Source organism: Haemaphysalis longicornis, unplaced genomic scaffold (genome assembly GCF_048455015.1).
Source record: "Haemaphysalis longicornis isolate Haplotype H1 unplaced genomic scaffold, Haemaphysalis longicornis Haplotype H1 scaffold_9, whole genome shotgun sequence".
Taxonomy (NCBI): Eukaryota; Metazoa; Arthropoda; class Arachnida; order Ixodida; family Ixodidae; genus Haemaphysalis; species Haemaphysalis longicornis.
The window spans coordinates 43161884-43188430 of record NW_027526460.1 but is presented as its reverse complement, the minus strand read 5'-3'; the positions used below and the strand labels follow the sequence as shown (position 1 = coordinate 43188430).

General features: G+C 46.0%; 1 protein-coding gene across 2 annotated transcripts; it reads left to right on the top strand.

Annotated features, from left to right (window-relative positions):
• The first annotated feature begins 2803 nt into the window (after positions 1 to 2803).
• Positions 2804 to 26547, top strand: LOC144151654 (uncharacterized). 2 transcript variants are annotated; one of them, XM_077682769.1, is made up of 6 exons: positions 2804 to 3015; positions 16581 to 16660; positions 18224 to 18307; positions 21676 to 21708; positions 24149 to 24193; positions 26459 to 26547. In XM_077682769.1, the coding sequence occupies exons 1-6, from the start codon at positions 2874 to 2876 to the stop codon at positions 26486 to 26488; spliced, it is 414 nt and encodes a 137-aa protein (XP_077538895.1). In that variant the 5' UTR covers positions 2804 to 2873; the 3' UTR covers positions 26489 to 26547. The 2 variants fall into 2 exon arrangements, with proteins under 2 accessions (XP_077538895.1, XP_077538893.1); XM_077682767.1 differs by lacking the exon at positions 2804 to 3015 and adding an exon at positions 10792 to 11020.

The following is a 26547-nucleotide window of genomic DNA, read 5'->3' as shown; positions in this document are numbered from 1 at the left end:
TCAGAACCCACTTCAAGCCTATACCAGCAGTCTCCACAATCAAGGCGCTCGGACGCAAGATTCAGGATAACGGCTAAAATACGGAAGCCATCAAGACTCTCGAAAACAGTGTGCTGCAAACAACAAGACTGATATCACGGTACAGACATCAGGGACTCCAAGAATCAAACTTAATCAGACTGATACAAACCTTCATCCTCTCCAGAGTAGTATCTGTCACGCCTTGCTTATCACTAAAGACAGATGAAAAGACTACGATCCATATCGCGATTCGTAAAGCTTACAAGCATTGGGTATCCCCAAAATGAGACCCAATAATAAATTCGATGCACCTGATCCCAGCAGAGGCCCCGCAAACATCGCAGATTCAACGACTTACCAAGAGCAATACAGGAAGACACATAATAAAAAAAAACTCAATATTTGATACGACTCCCAACACACAGCCAAGAAAGAAATTTAACCTGAAATCCCTACACAAATCAATGTACCTCTGCGACCCCGTAACATGCACCCAACTCACAATCAAGACATAAGAATGTAAAGAGCCAAAGCCCTCCATCAACGCTTCCAAAAACTTCACGAGGTCTTTTATGCAGACGCTGCAGATAACGGTAATCAGGCAGCGAGGACAGTAGTGGTTGTAAATCAAAGCGGCCAACTCCTGATGATAGGAACAATACTTGCCACCACGACAGAGATAGGAGAAGAAGAAGCCGTATTCTTAGACATTGCTTCAACCCCGCCTAAGTTCATAGTTAGCGACTACAAGACGGCGATAGGTAATGTCGCCAAAGGGGGCATTTCTGACATGGCACTAAAGATACTCGACCGCCACGGCACTACCAACATCAGAAACATTAGACAAGTTCGGGCCCCAGCACACTCTGGTCTACCCGGAAATGAGAACGCTCACCAGCTAGCCCGAGTACCCGCAGACCAGGCTGGCACCAATGAAACCACCGAGCCACTCACTCTCCTAGCAGACCGTGATCGCATGCTAACCTATAGAGAAATACTTGATCATAACCAAAACGGCGGTGTTTGGTACGTACGCAAACCTAGTCTTACGTAGCTATTACAACCCAGCCATAGAAGACGACAAGTCCAAACACTGCAAGCAGAGAGCTGATTTAGGCAAGACTGATTGCAGAACACTCATCATAAAAACACCCGAGTTGTGGGAGACAGCCTTGTTCAGCTCAGAAGCGGACATGCAACTACGAGTAGTCCGGATGGCCGAAGCCGTCGCCAGGGACCAAGGACTCGTGGCTGATGACTGAGTGGGAATGGGCGGGGAGGGGACTCCCACCTCTCCTACACCCGACAACAATAAAAGTTTAAACTGCTTCGACCGTGCCGGGATGGCGGAATCAATAGATGTCATAAAAGTCTCTCTCTCTCTCTCTCTCTCTCTCTCTCTCTCTCTCTCTCTCTCTCTCTCTCTCTCTCTCTCTCTCTCTCTCTCTCTCTCTCACACACACACACACACACACACACACACACACACACACACACACACACACACACACACACACACACACACACACACACACACACACACACACACACACACAATTTCCAACGCGTCGCACTAGAACGTAACGAGTAGTAAAAGAACACACCGGGGCACTGGTTTTGCAACGCCTCGCGCTAGAACGTTTCATCTCCGCGGCAAAAACGCGTCTGAAAGAACATTCCGGAACACTGGTTTTCCAACGCTTTGCGCTATAGAATGCTTACCCACGTGGGGGATTGGCCAGGAATCTCCTCGTCTTCTTTGGCAACGGGGGGAGATGGGCGCGCGCTGCCTGGCCGCTGACATGGCACATACCCACGTGGGGGATTGGCCAGGAATCGGGCGTGAGAAGGGATAATGCACCCGCTTAAAGGAGTACTGACACGAAATTTCAAAGCTGAGATCCGCTCTAGCAATCAAGTACAACGACAACACAAATAGGTGTCTGTGCATGGCACATACCCACGTGGGGGATTGGCCAGGAATCGGGCGTGAGAAGGGCTCATGCACCCGCTTAAAGGAGTACTGACACGAAATTTCAAAGCTGAGATCCGCTCTAGCAATCTAGTACAACGACAACACAAATAGGTGTCTGTGAATAAATGCATCTTTCTTTCTTTGTAGTTGTGTGTGTGTGTGTGATCTCTCTTTCGCGAACATTACCGAACCGCGCAAATTCAACTTGTGCATTCGCACTTTCACATTCTTCCCCTCGGGGAAATGCGGGGAAATTTTTTAATTGTACGCTCCAAAATATAGAAGAGGAACAGAGAGACAACAGGGTGAGAGGGACTTCCCGCTATGCCATATCACCTTGCATGAACATCGTTCGAAAATCTTCCAGCGCACACTACCGAAAATTAAATTCTGCCTAGAAAAAAAAAATAACTGACAGAGAAAAAAAGAAGAACGAGCTCTAACGTGTTTGCGAAGATGGGCAAACTGCCGAAAGCCAGCTGTTCTCACCTGGAAGCAGGAACGGCAGCAGTCATTTATTCAAGTTAGACTGCATTTCCTGGATATCACAATCGGCGAAATAAGATATGCACCTTTCAAAAGCGCATTGAAGCCTAATTCTGCCATTTTTTTATAGCGCCACTCTTTATTTTTGCTCTTGCTGCAATGTAAGTTCGCGTGCTTACCACCAGCAAGAAAAAAAAAATGCTGCCTGTGTGATGACCCTCTTGGCGGCATCATCTCGATGACAGGGTGTGCAAACAAAGATAGAGAATAGGGCGCCCTCCTCGTAGCATCGCCAAAGAGGGAATATGAAGGGGTGGCAGATCAAGGGAAACCTCACACCTGCAGCGTGCACCGGAGTAGGAGCAGCTGGCACTTCAAACTCTGCAGAAAAATGAGGGCTACCACTCTGGCCCTTTTCACCGCTGCGGTGTGCGCACTTTCATGTGGCACTGAGGCAATCCTCACGTTCGCCCAGTATCGCAAGGCACTGTTTTCCCTCAACCCTGCTAAACTGAAACCCCAGTGCAAAATAGGTACGTCGAAAACTACTGCAAGATTTATTTTCGGGGGGCATAATTATCAATTATTCTGCCTTAACGTCTGGGGAATAACATCCAGGGTATAGGGATTATTAAGTATTCGTTTAATACTGAGAGCGATTTTTTTGTTCAGGCGAACGCATGTTGACGTTGAAAACACTTTTACGTGTCAGAGCACAATGAATTGTACTCTGGTATGTAAACGTTGTGTTTGTACTGTCTTTGCACTTACCATGGCCACGCCTTGTGTTTTTTTTTTCTTTTCTTCACCTTTTTCTCTTTTGAAATATGTACCGCTGTCGTTTCTTTCCATTTTATTCCCGCATAACCATCCCCATGTGTACGGTAGCCAACCAGACGGTGCCCTGGTTAACCTCCCTGACTTTTCTGTACTGGTCCTTCCTTCCTTTTATATGTAACCCCTTTATCATAGCATTTCATCACAGTTTGGTTAACGACAGTTGGAATATTATATCAGGGCATCCTTTGTTTTATTTAGGCTGTTTGTCCTTAACGTATCGCTTACTGAATGCTGTCCGACGAGGAAATGGCTGTTTAAAGAGCTGTAAACTTCCTCGACAGTCCCAAAGTGTCGAAGGGCCTATCGAAGTCCTTGGTAAATACCACTGTTTGTTCACACGATAGCACTTTCCAACGTCGACGCTCCCAGTCATGTTCGCTATCTTTTTACCATATGGCTGGCGTTCATGCTCTTCGGTGGAAAATTCCCGAATAATAATCGAGCAATTTTTCCCACCAGTGTAGCCTAGCAACTTTCGGTTTTTAATTACCCGTTGCCATAAAACCTATTTCGCACATGGATGTCTTAAGATCGATATATACTTAGTTGCTAATCATGCTGTTCTTCGCCACGTTCCATTTAACTAAAAGAGTGCCTTACGCACAGAAATCCTCTCTTTCATGTAGACGCAGGAGGCACAGGCCCAGTCTTTGCTTTTGTTCTTGCGAGGCCTCCGGCATTCGGAGATTTTGCAAACGGCGCCTTGCATTTGGCTACCGCAAAAAAATTTCAGCGCTGCATCAAAACGTGAAAAATTTAGATTCCGCTACTTGTGACACCAGTGATTTACTGCAGCCTTTAAAAATGGCAGCCTCAGCAACATTAATCTTGCGGGAAGTTTTTCCAGACGACAGAAAGAAAGCAGCCTGGGGATTGTGCAAATATCCCTTCTCTTTATTTCCTTCACCACCATCGACGACAGCAGAATGAACAGAGCCATGGTTTGGGTGACGACGCCGTTTATGGGCATGGCCATATGACCGGTAGCAACTGATGTGTATGCTCAGGGGTGAAAGAAATACAAAATTCATTTCTCCCGACTCGCTTGAAGATTCGTCGACTAAATAACCGGCGGCTACTGAGATCACTTGTGCTTTTCCGAGGAACGTGTTCAGAGTTTTGCAGGCGAAACGATTGTTATAAACTGACGCCGGATATAATATATGTTATCTATGTGCTACTGATTACGTTTAAGTAAGCAAGCACAGCTGCTTCCATGCTGTGAAATTTGAACTTATATTAAGTATCCGTTGGGAACATTCCAATATTTCAATCACCATACTCACTAAATAATATTTTATATGTTACCTACCGCCAATTACAATTTATTAGTGTTAAAATATTTCCGGCGCTAACATAAACAGTAGCCAAGAGTATCCTGCCAGGATACACACGACAGTGAAGACTCTCGATTACGTTGCGGGGGGAAATTGTATCTAATTTGCTAGCTTAGTTATAGGACTGTAAAGCGGAATTTTATTGATGCGTACAAGAAGAGCAGAAAGAGGGAGTAATAGGAATAATACGGATTTTTGCTGCTGCTTTGTGAGCACTCTTTTTACGAGTATTATACAAAAACACACTCATAACCCTCGCCCATGTTAATTCCTTTTAGTCATGAGTAAATGGAAAGCTTGTAATTAGTGCTACGGTGAATCGCATACCCGCTTTTCGAACAATATGGAGCCAGTCCCTCAACTAGGAAATTTTTAAACAAATGCGTTAGGGGCGGGGAGGGCGGAGATGCTCGGGGCAATTTTGAACTTAAATTATGATCTGCATAACGATGACTGACCGGGTGAGGTCTGAACGCAAACTATTCTTTGGTGCGCAAACTTGCAATGCTCGATTTACATAAGTTCGAAAGCGAAAAATCAGCGTTTACTAGACCTAATATTGGAGTGGTAGCACAAAACAGCCGCAAAAATACAAGGTCGATCGGAGCACACATCAGAGCGGATAACATTTTAAAATTCTAAGATCTTATAAATCTTCCGGTCAACAAAGCTTATTAACAATACATGTGCGGCCCGTCTTCACAATTTAGGGAAGGTTAATTCTTTAGCAGGAATAATAAATGCGTGGCAAATGTTGGTGTTTGTGTCGTCGCAAGCGTTTATAATAAAACTAGGTATGGAGTAGGTTAGTACTTATAGCCCTTGGGAGGGAAAATTTTGGCTTATTTTTTCCAGCATCTGTAATCTCACTCAAGAGTTATCTGATCTTGTAGCTACCTTACGCAGGAAAAGAAGGAATGGCACGCTTTCACACACGCTACAATGATTTGATCTGTAATTCATTAGATATATCTAGAGAGCGGAACTTTAGGGACGAAAAATCAATGTTTTAGGCGCCTATAATAGGCATTGAAAAGTGCCAATTAGGGATATATGGGCGCCAAATGTTCCAGTTAGCATATATAGGCTCAATTCATATCCACTTCAGCAGCATATTTTAGGCTGACACATTTTTGACGTGCAGTGAAAACAGCAGGCAATTTGTGTGCTGTGGGATGTGATTGAACCCCATCCGCCCGCTGGTTTATTTCTCCTCCCCTTCCCCCCTTCCCGGCACGAGGAGTTCGGCCTTTCCCTTCTGAAAAAATCCATTCATTCGTTCATTTGTCTTCGTGAAAATAAGGCGCACAAGAGTTCCTATTTTACAATTTACGGGATAGCTGCTGTGATTCGGCATCAAAATAAAGGCCTGAAAGCAATGACAAACTACACCAATCTCAATGATTGTCGGCTTGAAGTTTTACCTCCTTTTAGTCAATGAGTGTGTGCGAAAAAGAAAACTCTATCCCCTCGTATGAGTGCGTCAAACATCCCAACCCAATTACATCTCCTACATTGGAGCAGTAGGAGAATAGGCTGTCCAGCTTCCAGCTCGAGGATCAGGAGTACCAGGTCTCCAGGGCGCGGGCGGATGGTGGGCCTGAAGGCGTCCTGGATTAAGGCTCCCACCCACTCTCCCTTCCTTTCCCCTTTCCCTTGGAAAAAATGTTTATTCATCCTCCTCCTCCTCAACGTCCTCTGAAGTTGGGGGAATGTTCTCGCACTTCGGGACTCTCCATGATCTCTGCTTCCATCTGGAATATCAGGATGTTTGCTGCTCAGAACCTTCGGCAGTTACTTCAGCACAGGGAATACAGGCATTTTATGTCAGATAGATTTAAGCTACCAGACATTCGGGGATGATGGCAGATCTGCCCTCGACTTCCCAAATCAGCTCAGCATTTTTAGTCAGAGTGGCCCCCAAGCTCTCAGCTGCTGAAGTGCATTCTGCTAAGAAAGCAAAATAAGCACATGAATGTGCCCCGTCACGTTGAAGTGTAACATTGTGCAAATCCTTTGGGCGGCGACGCTTTTGTCGATTGCAAAGCTGTTGATAGAACCCGACTATTTTCGGTGTAGTTTTCTGCCCTCAGCCGTGTTTCTGAAAGTGTAACAACGGGCTCTGGTGGAAAAGGCACAATCGGTAACTGCCCAATGAATACACAACTGCGCTTCGAAGAAAGATTCTGACTGCCACTTATTATTCATTAACGGAGCAGAACGACCTTCCCAGCTCTTCACAACACCCATAAATCCCGTAGATAGTACAGTAACAGTAATAAGTCTGTACAAAGTATTGAGCCATTTTGTCTTGCAGAAGCAGATGAGTAGCGAAGTTGCTGGAATAACGCCATTCAGTAACTATGCACTATATATCTATTATCAAAATTAGATAGCACGCAAGATTTTTAGGAACTAATTCCCTTAATGCTAGGCTTCCAAATGGCCTTCAAGATTACCCGGCGCGGCAGACGACAGCTGTCACGACTAGACTACTTGTAAAGTGCTGAGATCCCCACTCCTATAAGTTACTATAAGCTGAGGTTCTCGTTGCTTCTTCGTGGTACAAGTGCTGCCTCTTGCCAGCCGGCAGTCTACCCGTGATCGGCGGCTGGCAGAGTACGTGTTGATGGCATGACCCTGAAACATTGGTGTCTCATATTTGCACATGGATTTCCCCCAGAAGGCATCTCTAACCTTGAGCAGCATGTGCGCGGCTTTGTATTGTTTGCTAGTTTTTTGTTGCGCTAGCAATAGATAGGCACGTAGGCAGAAATTTTTGTTGTTGGTTCGTGGACACAGCGCGTCAGAAGTACATAAAACAAAAGAGCTCGGGCGGCCAAAGGGGGCCGTCGGTGAGCTTGGCTGCCATGTCGCTGCGCACGGGCCTTTGGTGGCTCGGCCGAGGTGGCAAGGTCGAAGTCACGGCGGCTTGAGCACGGTTAGCACTTCTCGGCGTGTTTGGCACGACGCGCGGATTTTTCACGCAGACCGCGGGCGACAAACGCTCAGTTGTGGGCTTCTGAAGGGAGAACAGACCTCGCAAAACAACGACTCAAAAAATAAAATAAAAGGCATTTATAACACACAAACTGCATTTTTAGGCGCTAAAAAGCTCACATAGTCAAAATAGGCACTAAAAAGCCGATATACTTAAGATAGGCGCTTATAGGAAGAATAAGCTGTTGCTTAAGATGATCCCTTTCCATTAGTTCGTGCTTATATGTTAAATAGGCTTGATACGGACTGAAGGGAAAAAAAGGTGTTTGGCTAAAGTTCCGGTCTCCAGATATAACCTAAATTTGGCGAATCTTCCATTGTCGTAAATATATTTATTATGCTCCCTGTAATAAAAATACCCTAAGGTACATTGACGAACGCATCAAACAGAATAAGTATGTTGCTTTCCAGGACGATGCTGTTTCTTGCTTCAGCGATTTGCGTCATTGGGACTTTAATACTTCCAAATTAATGTGATGTGCAGCCATCAAGAAATTAAATGCGAACCAAGAAATAAAAACGGAGACACGAAGATGTCCCCGTTTTTCTATTCTAGGAGCCCCTAATCCGTCGGCTTGCCTACAACTACACCATGTGTGTTTTCTACCGGCCTCTTCCCCACTCCTGCCATAGCCCTTAGGGGTTGCAGTATGTATAAATAAAACTATAAGGAAAGGCGTTAATTCCTTCCTAAACCTACGTGAACCAAATTACTAGTTTGGGTCAAGGGCAAAAAATATCTTGATTGTTTCTTTTTAGGTTAGTCTCTTGGTGGTTGTGATTAATCTGTCGCTGACTTTACGTAGAATAGTGCGGTTAGCCATACCTTCAAAAGCAATACGTATACGTTTTTGCTTGGTACAACCACGTTTTATGGAGATCGATGTTTTTGGCACGTCTCGCGGAACTGCTTTTAAGGGAACGTTTTTGAGTTCGCTGGCGATTTTCTAAACTTCCTTAAATGTGATTTAAATTGGTGCGAAGCTGATACTTTCACGTGGCTAATTTTGGCAACAGAACGCTTAAACCTGATCTCCGTAGCTCCTTTGTTGCCCCATTATGAATAATACCACGTATACTTATACGCTTCATGTAAGTTTAACGCTGACAGGACCCGTCTGGCTTGACACAAAGGGCAGGCAACCATTTCTTTTGTTTCATTTCGTGCATTTGAAACTTGTGAGAAAAAGCGCTGTAAATACATTTCTTCGCAATTTGCTGGACAAATCATAGCCGCATGTGATGACTCCTCAAGAACCGACCAACCACATGTCAGCTACTGCGGCATCCTGTTTCAGGTACTTCTATCAAGCTGAAGCTTTGCTGAATATACTGTACACGAGAGAGCCACCTTGTCTGCAAGAATAGTTCAGGTACTGCTATCAGGCTGAAGCTTTGCTGAATATACTGTACGCAAGAAAGCCTACTTGTCTGCAAGAATAGTGTGTGATCAACGGCCAACGCTCGCTTTAACTCTGAATATTCGTGGACTTTCCATGGCCAAGAAAATAGTTAGTGAGTGCGAATTCTCCGATAATTTTCTCACCTTCAAAAAAGAAGAATACTGGTTCAGCTGAACAAAATAAGACTTGCGGAAACCCAGATAGCGAGTGTCTACGCTAGCATACCCCCAGAATCCCTCTATCACAAGCATGTAATCCTGCAACCCTCAGTATAATGACGACGATGGTTGAACGTGAAGCTTTCTTGTGAGGGATTCCTTGGTTGCCGTCTGAGTTTGGATTTTGACTCCCACATCGTTTGGACTTTGTCTCGCACGCAGTTTCAACTTTTTATCACAGTGGGTTTGGCTTTGACCTTTCGCCAGTTTATTTAGCACGAAGAAAGCTTCGCGTTGAACCATCTTCGTCTAGACGCAGGGGTGCACGATTTTGCTGCCTAATTTTGCCCCGGCTCTCCAAATCCAAACTGCTTCGACCGTGTCGGGATGATGCAATCGGGTAGACGTCGGTTTCATAACGCGAGGGAGCCAAGTTCGATTCCGACCCCGGGAAGCGTTTTTCTTTACTTCACCCACGATCACCATCACGAGAAGCAAAAATTGGCTTTCCTGCAGTGCGTTTGTGGTGGGCACGAACGCCATTAGTGAGACTTAGAAAGCTTCGCTTAAAAACCTCCCTCTATCGCAGACGGAAGCACATTTGCTGCACCTGGTAAAACAAGGACAGGCTTTTAGAATGTCCGGGACAAAATTGGTGGAATGGTCTGGGTCAGAAGGCGGCGGAGAGTAACGAGCGTGGCAGTAATAACGTCTTTTATAAATACGGAATGACTGGTAATAGCAAAAATACTGCCCATCGAAGAGGGAACCAAGGCTGGAAAGATGGTTTAGGAACATCTTGAATCAGTGTCTTTCCGAATTCCTCTCTGAAAAAGGGAACACAGCTTAGCTAATAAAGTGAGCCTCATGGCAGGTGCGGAGAATTTGTCACGTGACATGCATTCTCACGTGACATGCATTCATACGCACCAGGGGAGTTATAGGGGGGGGGGGGGTAAAAGTATCCGCCATAAAAAGGTTGCTACAAAAAGGCAACACCCCCAGGAAAAAACAGCGTGGTTGTCTGGGCATTCCCATTCACGCTGCACGGTTTCAATTCGTGAATTTATACGCACGTATTAGCAATAATGGTTTTTTAGAGTTAGCGCTTATGATGTCTAGCTCCTCCCCCTCCTCTCTAATGATCAGGAATTCTAATATCAGCATTTTAAGGCTAAAGAAAGACAGTAATGTGTACGTTGAGAAAGGCGGAATGCAAAGAAGGAAAGAAAGCCCAATCGCGTTTGACAATACGTATACTGCGATACGCAAGCCATTAGGCTGCAGCCTCTATAGTGATTTTTAACTTCGCAAGTGCTTTTCCTCGATGTGATCTTTCACGTTGTTTGCCACCGTGTCTATACCGTTAGCCATACCTTTGCCTAACTCTGACTTTCAAATGCATCCTGCGCCTGGTTTGGCCTTCGGGCACAGAAAATGGCGTTGCAGGGTGCAGTTTCCAACCTTACGCATGGCATGAGTCGCTGGATGAGATTTATTCACGCCATCAGCTTAAGCAGAAGGTGTTCAAACAGGGAAAAGCAGCCTGCTTTTTGCTCGATTCGTGCCGCCGGGATTGTAAAGCGGTGACAGATAGCGAGCACTGCTCACACAGGAGGGAGGCAGCCCTACTCGAACTTTCGGTGTGAGCACCAAAGATGATAACTGGACCATTCTTGCTTGTCGTGGCTGCCGTTGGCACGCAATTTCTCGTGAGTGATGCGGCCAAGACGTTCGCCGAGTATCGCGAAGCAGCGTTCAATCTTGACCCAACAAAACTAACTCCACAATGTCAGAAAGGTACGTCTCCAAAGGTTGTAAAACTAGTTATTTTGCGCAGCGTACTCTCTTGGACCTTGAGTAAGGAAATGATCGTCTGAAGTTATATTGGTGCAATTTTTTTCCAATCGGCGTTACTCATTTTAATGAGAAAGCCCCAAATCGCCCATTAAGCAAAAAAAAAAAAAAAAGTGGTACCGGCGGCATCTACAGCAGCACAACGGCTCCTAAACCCACGTGACAGCGAAGCGTTGGATAGCACATGCTTCGCTTAGAAATCCTATGACACCTAAGCATTTGTTATACGCTGTGAGTGTAAAAGAATTAATGCCCATTTGAATGCCGCTGAGTGCTTCTGCGAATTTCGCGTTTGAGTAATGTCCTCGCGTTTTTCGGCGGTGCTATGTTATCGAGTTGTGCGAATAAATTTCAGAGGGTTATTTTTAAAGCTTTTGCATTAGCCCGTTGGCTATAGACGGAACTTATTTCGACTGCGTTCAATGCTACTGCTTCGCAGAGTGGTCTGGTTCACTGGGGACTGTTGCACCACTGAGAGAAGACAGCGAAGTGCATGATAACGTGTCGCACCCACTGGACGCCAAACAGCAGGAGCGGCCATCACGGCAGTCTCCGCTCTCCGCCCAGCTCTGCGCGTTCCCAGGCGTTACCTAATGGGGCGATTCTTTCCTTTGGTGTTTCCTCCGCTAAGTACGGGATAAACAATGCGTTGCAGTCACGTTGGTTTTGGAGCCCTTTCGCTGAACGCGCTGTCCTCTCTTTTTATGTAATTTATTGGTGAAACCGGTTTTTTGAAGACTCTTTCAACCCATGGGGACATACCCTAGCCAAAAAAAAAAAAAAAAAGACTTCTGCCACAACATTGTTTATAAAGATGAAATACATACATAGGCGAAGCAGTTTCCCAACTACTATCACTGATACGAATGTAAACATTGTTTATTGCGATCGAAACCATTGGCAAAAGTAAAAGTAAAAAGTAAGGCAAAAAGTAAGTCAGTAAGCGTGGTTAGCGGCATTATTTTCGTTAAAAATACACTTTCAATGGTTTTTTAAGCGAAGCTTCTAATGGCTGACTTGCACCGTGGATGGTGGCATACGCCAAAAGGCTTTGCGCAAATCCAACTTAGCCACGTGCTCTGATGGCGATAATGATGATAATGATGTCCTTGAAGTGTTGGGCTCGTACCCACTAGGGGGAACAAAGTATTGACTCTGTCAAAACTAATCACAACGAATGGTTCTGGGTTATAAAACGGTGTCGAAGCAAAACGAGTTAACTACACAAACTTCGGGAGCATTACCGCTAGGCAATTCTCTAGGACACATGTGACGTACGCAACAACGACAAATAACGTCATCACATGTGTATAAACCGTTGGTAATGTTCAGTATCTCCCTGACGTCCTACCACCCCCTGCTCAAGTTCAGTGATGTTTCATTCAAGCAAAATACGCGCCAGTCACCCCGAATGCAGTGCGTCAAGCAACGAAGCAACGGCGGCGCCCACAGCAACGAGCGAAGCGCATATACGGTATCTACTGCAGCGCCAAGCCAGTTTAATCGGCGTCATTTCTAATGACACCGTCATCCTTTTCCTGCGTGCTGGCGGCTGCAGCAACCGACCGCGACGCTCGACCTTCCAGAATATTACGAACCTTTCTCGAAATGACGTCGCACGAGCAGGGTGTCTATCCGTCGCACATTGTCAGTTCACTCCACTGCACTTCCCTTCACTCACTAAAATGCTGTCTCAAACTGCCGGCCCGATGGGTACCAGCCATACATCCGGTCGTTTAGCCATATCTGCCCCCCCCCCCCCCCCCCCTCTCTCTCTCTCTCTCTCTCTCTCTCTCTCTCTCTCTCTCTCTCTCTCTCTCTCTCTCTCTCTCTCTCTCTCTCTCTCTCTCTCTCTCCCCGGTTGTGGTTTAACTGCACAACAAAATAGAAAGAAAAAAGAATTAAAGCCGTTCCACTCAATGCAAAAGCTGTCGGAAGTGCAGAGCACTGATTCGCCAAAATGGGCTGTACAGCCGTTATCAGCTCACTGCTGCCACCCATCACGCTCTCCGCCGCCCTGTCTCACTCCTATCTTGATGAACGGAACGGAGGTTTGCCTAATACAATTCCAATTTCCCGCCTTCGCAGTGCTCGCGTGCCCCCTGCCCACGGTCTGCCTGAAACTGTGCCAGCAGGGGTTGCGTTCTTTTTAAAGACGATAGTCTTTCTTGGGCTACTTAAACCCAGAAATTTTGGTCTGTCTGTATCTCTGTCTGTCTGTCCGTCTGTCTGTCTGTGACTCGATTCAGCCACCCGGCCAAAGCAAAACAATGCCTGCGCAATAGTCTTATAGGCCTCCTGGGCTGCCCAGGGGGCGCTGCGTAAGCGGCTTCCGGGCAGTACCTCCGGGTAGTACAAAGCTGCGTGGGTCCCATAGGATCCCGTGTTGACAGAAGCAAAATGAGCTCGACGCTCTCGTTTATTTTGCGACGTGGTCACCAGCTCATCCCCGACGCGTCCGATCTATTTCAGCGATCAACTTGGCATTAGGGGAAAAAGCTTTGCAGCGCTAAACACGTTTACAGCGCCGACGAAAGTGCCGGGACCGTGACGGCGTCTGCTACTCGCAGGTTCACCGATCGATGGTCGTACGAAGTGAAATTTTAAGTAAAATTTCTAGTTTAAACTAATATCTAGGTGACCAAGACTTCTCAAAAACAGCCGATCAAAAAAGAAGAGTGACGCAATTGGCGATGATCGCGCTTTTGCCAGCGAGTCCGGCGGACCGCAGACTCGCCTGCTGCGGTGCGCCGCTCTTTTGCGTACCTGCACACTATGCGTGCACTTTCATTAAACAGTGCTCGTTTGCGTCGCCGTTACGAATACATGGTGCAGCGTTAGCTTGCCGTTTTGTTGCGTGTCTCAGGGATAAAACGCCGCGACCGTCAGAAACGTGAAATCTGTTTTGCGATTCCGAAATTACTGGCCGTAAAACAAAGTGGTCGGGCGAACTAAGAGGCCGCTCGCTTTCCTTGTTTGCTCTCACTTTACTTAATGATGCTCTTGCAGCATACATTTCCAGTTTGCACTTAATAGCCTAGAATGAGGGTCAGAAACGGCCGAGTTCCATGCAGCCGACACGGCGGAGGGCTGGACGGCAAATCGAGGGGGGAGGAGGCGGGGCTTTGAATGCAAATGAGAAAAAATTCAGCGAATTTCTAATAATATTTGACAATAATCTGGCGAAGTGTGAAGATGGGGGGGTGGGGAGAGCGGGCAATTCAACTGGAGGACGCCAATTCTCTGTTCTTGTCTCGCTGTCTAACTCCATTTGAAGTCAAAACTGTCGTGTCGGCGTTCAGATTCGACGACCCCTGCAATAGTGAACCAACACAGTCAGTGATGATCGTATATAAATATTCGGGGCCCCGCGCCGTGTATGCGGCTGCGTTATGTTATGCTTTGTTATGTGATGTTATAGAAGTACACATCTCTGCAGGCAGCGGGCGTGTGATTTGGTGCGTGTTTTGCGTCCTTTAATAGCGCTTAATTTGTTTATTTAATTGGCGCTAATGCCCCACCTACTCGCTAGTATACATATACCCTGCCTTTCGTAAATCGTGCGACGTAAAACATTACGCTAGAATCATTTAGTTTGCGAAAATACGAAACAAATTTTTTTTTAATTCGCATTTTTGCCATGCGGCATATAAAGAAAAGATAAGACATTAGGTAGAATAAAAATACCGGGCACAAAAGCACAGGTAGTCAGGAAATTGATGACCACTCGTTTCAAAGGCGGTGCCAGACCAGCAGTGTCAGCTGAGTCGGCTGCGCAATTCTTGCTTTCGCTTGCATGCTCCCGATGAAGCAACCTTTTGCAGTTACCTCAGAATGTAAGATGAGCAGCATTCCGTGTTTATGCTACTCGTGGACTTTCCTTTGTCGACCGCACGCAAGAAGAAAAAAGTGTAACTGTCGTCAAACAGTTAAACCACCCGATCTGGCGATACTGTCCCACGCCGCGACCGCCGCGACAGCTCGCTCAAAATAAAGCCGACAAATCGGCTTCTTTTAGCAGATATTATTTTGTTTAGCCTCTGCAGCTACTTTAAGGGCTATTTCATACAGTATGCAGTCATTTAAACACGCCACAAAGCGCCACAACCAACTTCCACTCTGGCTTGTAATTGAAAACACATGGAGGGCGGCGAGGGTCGTCTGCTTTTGTACTACCCAGAGGCGTCGGCCGCTAGGGGCGCTGCATGTCGCCAAAACTCCAGCGCAGGAGGCCTATATAGTCACAGCTAAATCTACCCGTCTATGTCCGGTGTAATCTTCATACTTGTCAACATTGTTGAAGAAGAACAAGACATTACGCAAATATGAGACAACAAATCAATACAAAAGTGATATTTGCAGTGTTCCTTTATAAAAAATCAAACATGCTTGACGTTTGCTAAATTAAATACTTCATCAACTGCAGGAAAAGAATTCACTTCGCCGGCGCCTGCTGTCGCCCGCGCCACTATAGCTTCTGGCGCCATTTTAAGAAATCAAGCGGCAACAGTTACGCAAGGTTCCACTAGATAGGTTCCACGTTCTGCTTCAAACGCACGTGGAGTAGGGAAACGCGGTTGTATAAACGTTGAAGTAGGTCACCTCGATTAACGCGCGTCTTCGCCGTACGGCAGCGTTCGCATCGAGACACCCGGTTTGGAGCAGTGGAACGCGGGAACTTTAAAATGATTTAAGCAAACCTTTGGCGTCTTTACCTAGGGAGGAGCGCGATGCAAGACGAACAACATGAGAGGTGAGCGGGAAAGCGAAGGGAGGCATTTACTTCGCAAAAGCCGATAAAGACTATCATCTTTTGACGGCATTTGCACCGAAAGGAGCAGATACGCGGCCAATTCCGTGCTTGCTTTTCCTCCCGCACGTGACGGTGCCGCCGGCGCCTTACTGTGCAGTTTGGAACGCGCCACGTTTTTCTTGCACTGCGACATTTTTTCGCTTACTGTGGCGCCCTCTTTTGCGTTGAACCGGATTTAAACAAAAAAATGAGACAGACTGGCCGTAAGTTATCTTCGTGTCACATGCCGGAGCATGCTAAGAAGTATGCTTTACGGGAGAAAACCTGGCGTTCGAAACCAATTTCGAGACGAAATTTAACAAATTTTTGCTTATAATGGCAATTAAATCCTGGTTATTCTTGTGTTTCAAATTAGTTTAAATCATGTTAGTTTATTTTGAACTGGTTTTATCTATTACACACTTGTTTTTTGACCATCGTGTGACAACTTGATTTGCCGTGACGACATGAGACGGTGACAGGAGACGCCGACAGCCCGATCCCCTGAGGTGCTTCGCCCCTAAAATAAATACAAACAGAGACTGCGCCGGTGGGCTGGAAAATATATGCAATTTTTCTGATGCATAAATTTCGGGGGGTGGTCTGACGCCAACCCCCCCCCCCCCCCCCCCTTCCTATGGCTACGTCCGTCTCTGCATTTCACAATAAAGTGTTAACTTTATAATACCGTTCTGGCTTATGTCATCGCAGTTATGAAGACTTGCGCTCCCAAAATGCTGAGCCTGGTCCGCAGCCTGGAAGACCTGGAACGCCATTGGGACCAATTCATCGTATGTGTTGCGTTTGAGGAACTCTAAACACCAGCGCGTCTCAGTTAGTATTACACGCCGGACAACATACTGAATTAATGTATAGCGCACTCACAGAAACGCTGATGTCGCATTGTCTCGGAGAGGCTGCCTCTTTAAACCATGTAGCAACTTAGTAGCTCTTTACTTACAAAGGCAGCAGAATAGCAAATTTATTGATTTACTTTTTGTGCGAAATTGACGAATAGGTGCGACACATTACCTTAATTATTGGTGAACCATATGCAATAGCGGGAATTAAGGCTCCCTTGTTTCTGACGGACTAGTAAAAGACATTCATGTGTTTGGATAAAGCCACCATTGTAACATAATAAATAAGCTGATCACGTTGGATGGACACGCAGTTTTTTGTTACGTACAATCGTGATAAATTGAAATACGAAGAACAGAGCGCGTGGCTTTCAGTACAATCCGCGCATCCTGGCGACAGGCCGCGCATGCGCAGTGCAAACAAATTACGAGAGTTCGTTTCCAACGTTGATATGGAAATACCATCGTTCGGCGTGTGAGCGTTTTGGCTTTTCTTCCAACCGCGTTCGGCGCCCGCTTACGCTTAAGCGTTATCTAAGTTTGTTGCTCCGATGAGTGAAAACAGCGCACGCAGCTAAATTCTTTTATTTTTCATTTCGAGCTGAGCGCTCAACGGACGACGGAAATTCGACGGTCTTTCCATGCAAGGTTCGTCAGTACATGCGCGGCATGTACTGAAAGCCACGTGCTCCATTATTCGTATTTCAATTTACCGCTTTAGTACAGTCAGGATACATTTGAAAACGGAAAAGAAACAGCGTGGCTTTCGGTACGTGGTCCTGGCGATGGACCATGGATGCGCATTCGAAAGCGGCCCTCCAATTCCGCACCACATCGTGAAAAGGTATACGCTTCGATGACCCGCTTGAGCGCAGCTTTAACACCAGTGATTAGGGGTTACGGACGACGCAAGTTCACCTGGATGCACGTCTTTTTGCACTGCAGCCGCACCCTTGAGCGACCCCGGACAAGCACTTGAGAAAAACTCTAAGGACACCTATACACTTCCAATGAGTTGTGAATGCGAACGCAATAATTTCAAGTGGGGGCAATTGGCCGGTCAGCAATCCCCCTTGGTATGACTTGTGGCTTGGTATGACGTGTCTCTGAACCACATTGTAAGCGCATTTACACGTTTTGTACCACCTGTACTGGCTAAGTTCTCCTTCTTTGTATTAATTTGTTTTGTTTTGTTTGTTTTGAGGGCTTTGTAACCTTTACTAGGATGTTCTAAATAGTGTATTTTGCAACTGCGTTTGAATGCCTGTAATATCTTTTTATTATCCCCCCTTTCGCCTATGCAATGCCAGCAAGGGCCTTAGGGTACCTGAATAAAAAATACTCCCTGGTACCCTCGCGAATTCGTAAAAATGTTTGTTCTTGCATTTTTTAGTGAAACTGTAAAAGTATTTTGATGTGTAACTTGGGGACACTTAAACGTTTGACTGTAAGTGAACTAGAACATTCGTACCTGTTTTATTTCCTTGTTTGCAGCAAGTACCATGCGTAGCGAAGCTTCTGGACGGCCCAATTCCTGACTATTCGGAAGAATGCAGCAGGTCTGGGCGCTACGGGAAGGTATGCTGGAAATATTTTTTTACCACTTCAGCTGTTTTTAGTTGCCTTTCTTCACCCCTTCGCCCCGAAATGACGCGATCGTGTTCGCACGCCGACAAAAACAGCGAGCAAACCTGCGCCAGTGAGAAAAATAATGTTCCGGCTGGGTGACTAAACTGCAGGCAATTCCGCCTCTGGTCACCGGACCTTCTGTTTCGCCTCTTCATCACGTGACACATTCACTCGGACGACACCGACCACCCTGTTTGGCCGGGATTTTCGTAACGCTAGGCCTAACGTGGCGCCTAGGAGTCAAACCAGAGTTCAATATACACCAGTTGCGAAACTCCCCATAGGCCCCATATATCAAAAGCCGGTCCGTCGTGGGCCCCCTTCGCAATTACTCAACAAGGCATTGTTGAGTAATTGATTTAATTTTAGCTCAGCGGTGGAACTGTTGGAACCGTATCTTGTTGACAGAAAGTTAACTAAGGCGCACCCGAAATAATTTTTTTGTATATTGCGCGGGAAAACATGCGAACAGGCTCCAGCCCTTCAGCCGCCACCGCTTGTCGCTTTACCAGCTCTTTCTCAAGGAGTATCCTTTCCTGTATGCCCCTCCCGTTTCATGAACTGGATTGGAAGCAGTCTTGGATGCTTGTGGCATGCGGGTACACGACTGCGGATATTTGAACATAAATCCGACGGAGTGTTAAGGGAACTGTTTAAAAGAATACAAAGTAATAAATGAGCGAGTCCCGGTTTACTGACATTAATTTTCCTTTTTTACGTTACGACTCCTAATATTCCCTACACCTATTAAAGATTCCTGTTTTTCCTTTTGGCCAAAATTGCGGTCGAAAATTCCCCGCCTGGAACATCAAAATTTGCTGACGGTGTCCACTGGTGCGTCTCGTCCTTGCTCATACATGAAGGTGGCGATCTCTGTATCGGGTTTTCCCGGGGCGATGTAAACTATGAAGATTATCATGTGCACAGTCAGTGCCATTGGCTCTTCACTCCAGCCTCAGCGAGTATATATGCTTAATGCTATGTGGCCACATTTTGCCCGTCTTGAAACTCGCACGAAATGAAAAAAAAAATGAAAACCTGTGGGTAATTCTCGGGAGATGCACCTCACGGCAGGGGCGTAGCCAAGGTGGGGGATGTTTGGGTGTCAGAACACCCCCGAGGTTTTCTGAGCGCTGGATTTCCCCTTCCACTTCTTTCTTCTTTTTTTTGTTTTTTTGCCCACGCTATTTACACACCGCATCGAAATGTTCAAATGTAAAAACAAGAATAAAAATAGTGATGATTTCTTTCAAAAACAGGGTTCTTCGGAGTTCTGTATGCACCTGTATTTTTATGCCGGTATTACAGTCGCCGAAATAGCTAATCCATAGGCATTATTAAAGCATTACAATAAATGTTATTTTTTTTCTTGCCGGTGACCCATAACACCCTTGAAAAATATTTTTAGCTACGATACTGCCTCTCGGGATATGTGCTGTTCACTCGGGGGGGGGGGGGGGGGGGGGCACAATTTCGCGAGTATTTGCACTCGCACGACTAGAACTCCCCGAGGTGAACGGGAAGCAAAACACCCCTGTGGTTATGTGCGATGATCCTTGATAGGCTGAACGGTTGGTAACTCACAGTCGTACCTAACAACGGGCCAAGCAGCGTCGAACTCAATTTACGTCGAGCAGCGGGTACCTGTGGACGTCGCCGAACCTCAAAGCGTAACATTAGGAGTAACCTCAGAAAAATCGCAAGGGAAGGAGGACGGGAAACCTCGTCCGGGGGGCGATATTCGGTTATCAGATGGGTACAAGCCAGGCGGTTCTTGTACGCACCAAGCACCAATGGTTCACTTCCGACACTCCTGCTCTTCTTTTTAGCAACTAAAGCTACATAGGAGCTCCGCTGTTCGGCTTCAGTAATTCAGGGGTAAAATTGCTGGTTATGGTGCAAGCGCCTGGGTTCGAGCCTCAGTAATGCTGAATTTTTTCTGGAGACGTGATTTCTTTACTGTAAATTGTTTTGTTGGCTCAAATGTACGCATTCTATTCATAAATAATGGACGCTTGGTATCTTCTGGGCGAGTTTAGGCCCATTTAATAGCACGTTTAATTAGCGCCCTGCATCGCACCGGAAGTGACGGGTTTGTACGCATCTCGGAACGGAATATCGCGTCCGGGGAGCTATGTCGCGTGGTGAGGAAGCGGAACAAGAGATCCCGCAGAGGCAGGATTGCGGTCTGTTCAGCCGCTTTTGAGGAATACGAAGCGCGGTGTGGGGCAGTTTTCGCTCGCAGGTTTCATCGGCTTGCAGGCACAATTGTGCCATTGCGTCTGCGTAGCAGGTAAACAGCCTGGCTGTATAAAAATAGACGAATGTACTGCACATGCTTGGCACCTATTTTTTACGGCGATGGAATAACAGCTGTATGGAGCACGCTTGCGACACACTCCCAATATAATGGAGTGCTCTTTTTTCTAGAACCAACAGTGTGTGCACATACCTCACTGCAGTTGTGCCTCAGATAAGTGTACAGTAGTTACTGCGCGACTCGGACATGCAGCTTCGCCTTTCAGAAAGGAGTGGTCGACCCCGTTATTGTGCCCCAGCCACTCACGATAATAATTTGCTCAATGACTCGGCATGATACAGCCACGTCATATCGGCCGAAAAAAATGGCGGCTAGAATAATGTTATGTTGGCCAACAATGTTATTAGGATTGTACAGCGATAACAACTGTCTACCATCTCTAGCATCTTTGTTTTGTCCTTAATAAGATTGCCTTAGACTTACTGGAATTAATTTTAGGCCGTTATATTGGGACCAAGTATAAAGCCTTTAAAGTTTCGCTTGCACTTTTTGCAAACACTTCCTCAGAATGCTTGTGGGAAGTGAACGGGCTATTATCATAGAGGTAAATCATGAACGATAAATGTTTAGGAATTTCAGCAATGTTATATACATATACGTTAAAGAGGAGAGGCCTCAACACACTCCCAAAATAATACCGTATAAAACTGATTTGTACGACTAAACATTATCGTCAATATCGTCTCGTTTTCAGTAAGAAAGATAGTATACAGGAAACGAGCAAGCTGTCCCACCTACGTCGTAATAACGAGTTTACTTGAAGCTATATCATGATTCAAGTAATTAAATTCCCTGCTATAGTCGACTAATATTCTGAGTGTTCACTTGTTTTCTGTATGCTCCTAATCATGAGTTCTTTCTGCATTACAAGTGAATTTTAAAGAGTGTTAACGAAACTCTGTCATTCGAAAGCACAGATACGAGGCTACTGGTAACTTTGCTACGCGTTGCAACAAACATGCACTATGTGACACTCCCGTTTTATTTTTTTATTCAGGGTATTGAATGCATGAGAAGTCCCGAGGCAATGGTAAGTTGCATCACTCGTTGGCGTTTTTATAGCTGGCGCCAACAAAGTGCGAACTGATGATGGTGATGATGATGGTGGTCGTGGTAGTTGGGTGGGTGGTGTTTGTGGTGGTGGTAGGGGTGGTGGTAGTGGTAGTGGTTCATAGAAAATGGCGCATACCCACTCAGGGTGATTGGTCAATGATAATTTTGTTTAGTCAGAGAATCTAACTGGATAAGACCAAAATAGGAGAAGGATGGACGGAATCAGACTGGTGAAGAAAAACAAGGGGAGGAGAGGAAATAGAAAAATAAAAAGAGGATCAGCCTAACCGAAATAGCTCTAGCATGGCCCACAGGCGTCTCGGAATTGAATAAGTGGACGGTGGTGCCCACAGCCCTATAACGATGGCCCAGCATCGTTCCGCCGAAAGACAAACGCACAAGAAGAGTAAATGGCAGTCCTGGGCGTCGCAGGGCAGTATTCTCCGGGGATTAGACAACTGGCGGTAGAAAATGAAGAAATGTTCCAGGGATTCCATTTCCTAGCTGGATGGGGCACAAGGAGGAGGTCATCAGGTCTGCCCTGATGATCTCTTATCAAATCATGCCCGCACATGATGACGGCTAGCCTGGCTCAGCAAGCTGAGCGACTATCGAGTTCCGGCTACCCCACACACCTGGTTGTGTCAGTAGCCGAGAAGGTGCTCAAAGAGGCTAAGATGGCAGAGCGAGACACGAGGCCAGCAGGTGACGAGTATCCCGAGGACAAACGAAAGATTGCGGTGATTCCGTACATCCACCAGCTGAGCCACAACCTCAAGCGTATCGCTCGACGTGCAGGGACGAATGTGGTTTTTTCTGCGCCCGACAAGCTTGCAAAGCCTTGTCGACAGGTCAATGCCGCTCGAAAAGAAGAGAATGGGTGCCGCACGAAGCCCCAAAGTTCGTTGCCTGCATGGAGGGAGTGTACCTGATTCCGTTGCGCTGCAAAAAGGTATATTTCGGCCAAACTGGCCGATGTATTGATGATAGGCTCCGTGAGCACAAAAATAATGTTAGCAACGCGATAAGCGGGCATCTTGGCACTCATTACCATGACTGCAGGTGTGTTCCATTTTTTGAAAAAACAAAGGTGCTCGCTAGGAGCCGTGACGCGCTCACGCGGGAGATAATGGAGCCGCGGGAAATTGTGCGCGCGGGGGATAGTTGCATTAGTGTTGCTTCAATATCGCTGTTGGGCAAGGAAATCCCGTTTCTTCATGGTGTATAATCTGGTTGAGACGGCATGTGTCATGGTGAAGGTATGGTTTTTTATTTATTTATTTATTTATTTATTTATTTATTTATTTATTTATTTATTTATTTATTTATTTATTTATTTATTTATTTATTAAACTTTTCTTGGTTCCACATGTCTACGCGATAGTAGTACATATGTGCGTGGAATCTGCACAGTTTGTTAGTCTGCGCTATGTGGTGTGTCCTCTTCTATCGTCCCGTCCTTGTAGCGCGAAGTTTATTTCCATTATGCCCAATGCAGACAGTTATTAAATGGGGGGGAGGGGGAGACACCAAGCAAAGAGAGGCCAACTATACTCACCCAAAAGAGTTTGGCAGAAAATTCTTTTCCAGCGAAGCCTAAGGCGCTCGAGCTTAGGAGGCGCGTGCAACTTGTGATAAGAGGCATCTTGAGCCAACAGATATTGAGGATGAGGGTCTGGCAACATGCAAGCAAACAAGAAAGTACTTCTATAACAGTTAAAGAATATGCCGCTTTATCAAGTGTATCTGCAATGGAGCCAACAAAAGCGTGACTGGCATGAAAATCCCGCTTAATCTGGTGCGTCTTTTTCTTTTCGTCTTGTTGACCTGCAAACGTGACGCGTGACCGGAATGATCGCCATTCTGTAGAGTTTCTTGATTAAACGCACTCTCGTTCTGTGTTTTTAACGTATACGGGGCTTGATTTCTGCAATTACCGCAACACTCCTAGAGCTTAAGCTCGGTTTTTCTGCAGAATGTTGACACGAAGCATCTTCAGTTGGTTTTGTTCATGCTGTGGTTTCGGGTTCCAGGCCGAACACGGCTACCTTGTTTGAAAGCGAAACATTTGTTCGGTGTATTCCGTTGCATTAACCGGAATATTTCTGGACTATCACCTGCACACATCAAATTGTTTTACTGATCCTCTGGCGTGCCGTTCTAGGTTAAGTTTATTTGGAAGCGCGAAATTCCTTCTGTTAAACTTTGTTTTGCACCGGAGAATTAATTGCGTCTCCATCCAAATGTTCCGCAAAAGTTTAAATCAATCATTGAATTAAAAGTTATTCTTAACAAAACAAACAATAAAATTTGGTTTCTGTAAATGCGGTTTCCACAACGTTTCAGAGATGGCGCGCTACTATTACATTATTCTCTGTTGTTTTTTTTTTTTCGTTTCGCTTTTTATTACATTTTAGGAGGCCGCAGGACGCAAAGACAACAAGCTTGTGGAAGAAGTATTTGTGAGCACAATTTCATATTCTACAATGCTGCTTGTATATTATCACACTTGAGGTCTTCCGTTATACCTTACTGAGAAACAGCCTAAGCCTCTGTCTACAATATAAAACGACTGGCACCTGTCAGCCAGGTCAGCAACAGTCCACACAAATGGAAACCAAGCCAGTCTTCGGGAAGAGGACCCACAAAGAACTGTTGCTTCGGATGCGTCCCGTTGATCTGGTATTTGAGCAGCATAAATCTTGTGCCCATATCTCTTAACCCTTGCGAATTTCGGCAATAAGGACACCCCTTTAAGCTTGCAGCCCACCTTCGTGCGTGCGTGCGTGAGCGCGTGCGTGAGCGCGTGCGTGAGCGCGTGCGAGCGAGCGAGCCAGCGAGCGAGCGAGCGAGAGAAGCAAGCCATGCCGAGATGTTCTTGCTGTAGAAAGATTCGGTCGTTGAAAACCGTTCCGCTCACTTCGACAGTGACGTTCAGATTCCGTTTGGTTTGCAAGCTTTGATACCGCAACCCCTTCCACCGCTTCATTCGGTCGTACATTGAGCTCTACCGTTTATCGACTGGACTGATCACAATATACTTATTACGTTACTTCCATGTCTCAGCATAAAAAATAATAGGTTTTTGCGTGTTTTATTTCCAGCATAGGTATCTTTAATGTGCATATAGTCCCATATAGTCTCCTGTAGCATATGGGAATCAGTTTAAGCACGCCAGTTGAAGACGCCGAAGCGCACGGTGTGTGTGCCGCTTCGAGTTACGTTCCACTCGGTGTAGGCAGTAAAGTACGGACAAACCACCGCGTCCCCTTTCGGCCACTGCTGAACTATGGTGCCCAAGCGTTGAACAAGTTGACGTTATAGAGAATTTCTTGAGAGTACGGGAATATAGGTGTCGGCGCAGGGCTAACGTTAATCGTGACAGAAACTGCACGGCGCTCGGCAAGGCCTTCACTTCCAACGTGTCCCTGACAACGTGTCCCTGAACGTGCCCTGGGAGTGGAAGCTCATACAGGCGTTGCCACACAAATCCTTGTGTAGAAATAAAGGGCTGTATCTTTAAGTACTCAAACGGTAGAGGTCACTAGTGTCCTGCAAGTACATGAACGTTAATCTGTAGAAATTTAGGTTTAGACAATCTTCACACTAAGGAGAAGTAGAAGGAGGAGGACACCTTTTATTGAGATTTCAAGAGTCCTTTTGGTGGAGCCCAGTCCCCGCAAGCCGTCTTCCTCAGAGCGCTCTAGAATGACCAATCGAAGGGAACAGACGTGCCAATTCGGCGATTGACGACACCCAACGTTCAATTTGACTGAAAAAGGCATATGCGCTGGTCCATCTCGCAATGCTAAACGCCATTTAAGCATTGCGTGTCGCCTTTGCGCATGTGCATTTTCTTTTAGTCAAATCTTATTCTGGGCCTCGTCATTCGCCTAATTTGCACAAACGACCACTTCGATTGGTCATTCTGGAGGGCACTGGTCAAGACGACTTACAAGGACTTCTTAAATTATGGGGCTATTCCTTCCCCCACAAACAGGACAGCTCTGGTGATGGTCTCCGTGTGCGGGAAATGGAAAAAAAAGAAAAAAAAATGAACGAAACTTCCGCATGCTGCCGCTCCCCTCATGAGCTAGCGTTTGTGATGTAGCCGATTCAAAGTGGCCTACGCCGCCGCTGCTCGTGGTTATCTCTCGTCGCTCGGCACTTTAGGGTAGCTGCTTCATCAACCCGCTTTGACTTTATTCTATTTGCCCATGCGTCTATACTTGCTTGGACCAAGGATGCCATGGTGTGAAAATACGCTCACACTAGTGATATCATATAAAGTGGCTCTTTCAAACGAGACTAACGATTTCTCATCCTCTTCTGAGCCTCTGAGCCACTCTAACATCCTCTAAGCCACCCTCGGCGGCCAATCGTCCAAGTCTTTCGTATAAACTGCATCAAAAATCCCAGCGGTCACCGTGGAATGAAATAGAACGTGTGAGCTCGTAGGCGCCGGAGAAAGCCTTAGCAACTGCGTCACAGTAGCGATTAATTAACGTGGTGTCAAGTGTTCTGGGTTCTTTGCGAGCATTTGCTCACTTCCTTTCCTAGAAGTATTCACACAAAATACAATGACAAAAAAAGAAAACGGATATCACAGGATTAACGTGGCCCTCTGCAGAAATGTGTAGCAATTATTGCTGTAATGTCCTTGAAGTGTGTTTATTGTAATTTGGTAGCGGAAAAACTCACTACATATGTGTTTTGTTTCCTTTCAGAAATGCCTGTTGGACAATTCCGTCGAATAAACTAATGGGTACACTTCATGCAAACTTGGAGTTAAAAATAAAAGTGCGTTTTATAGCAA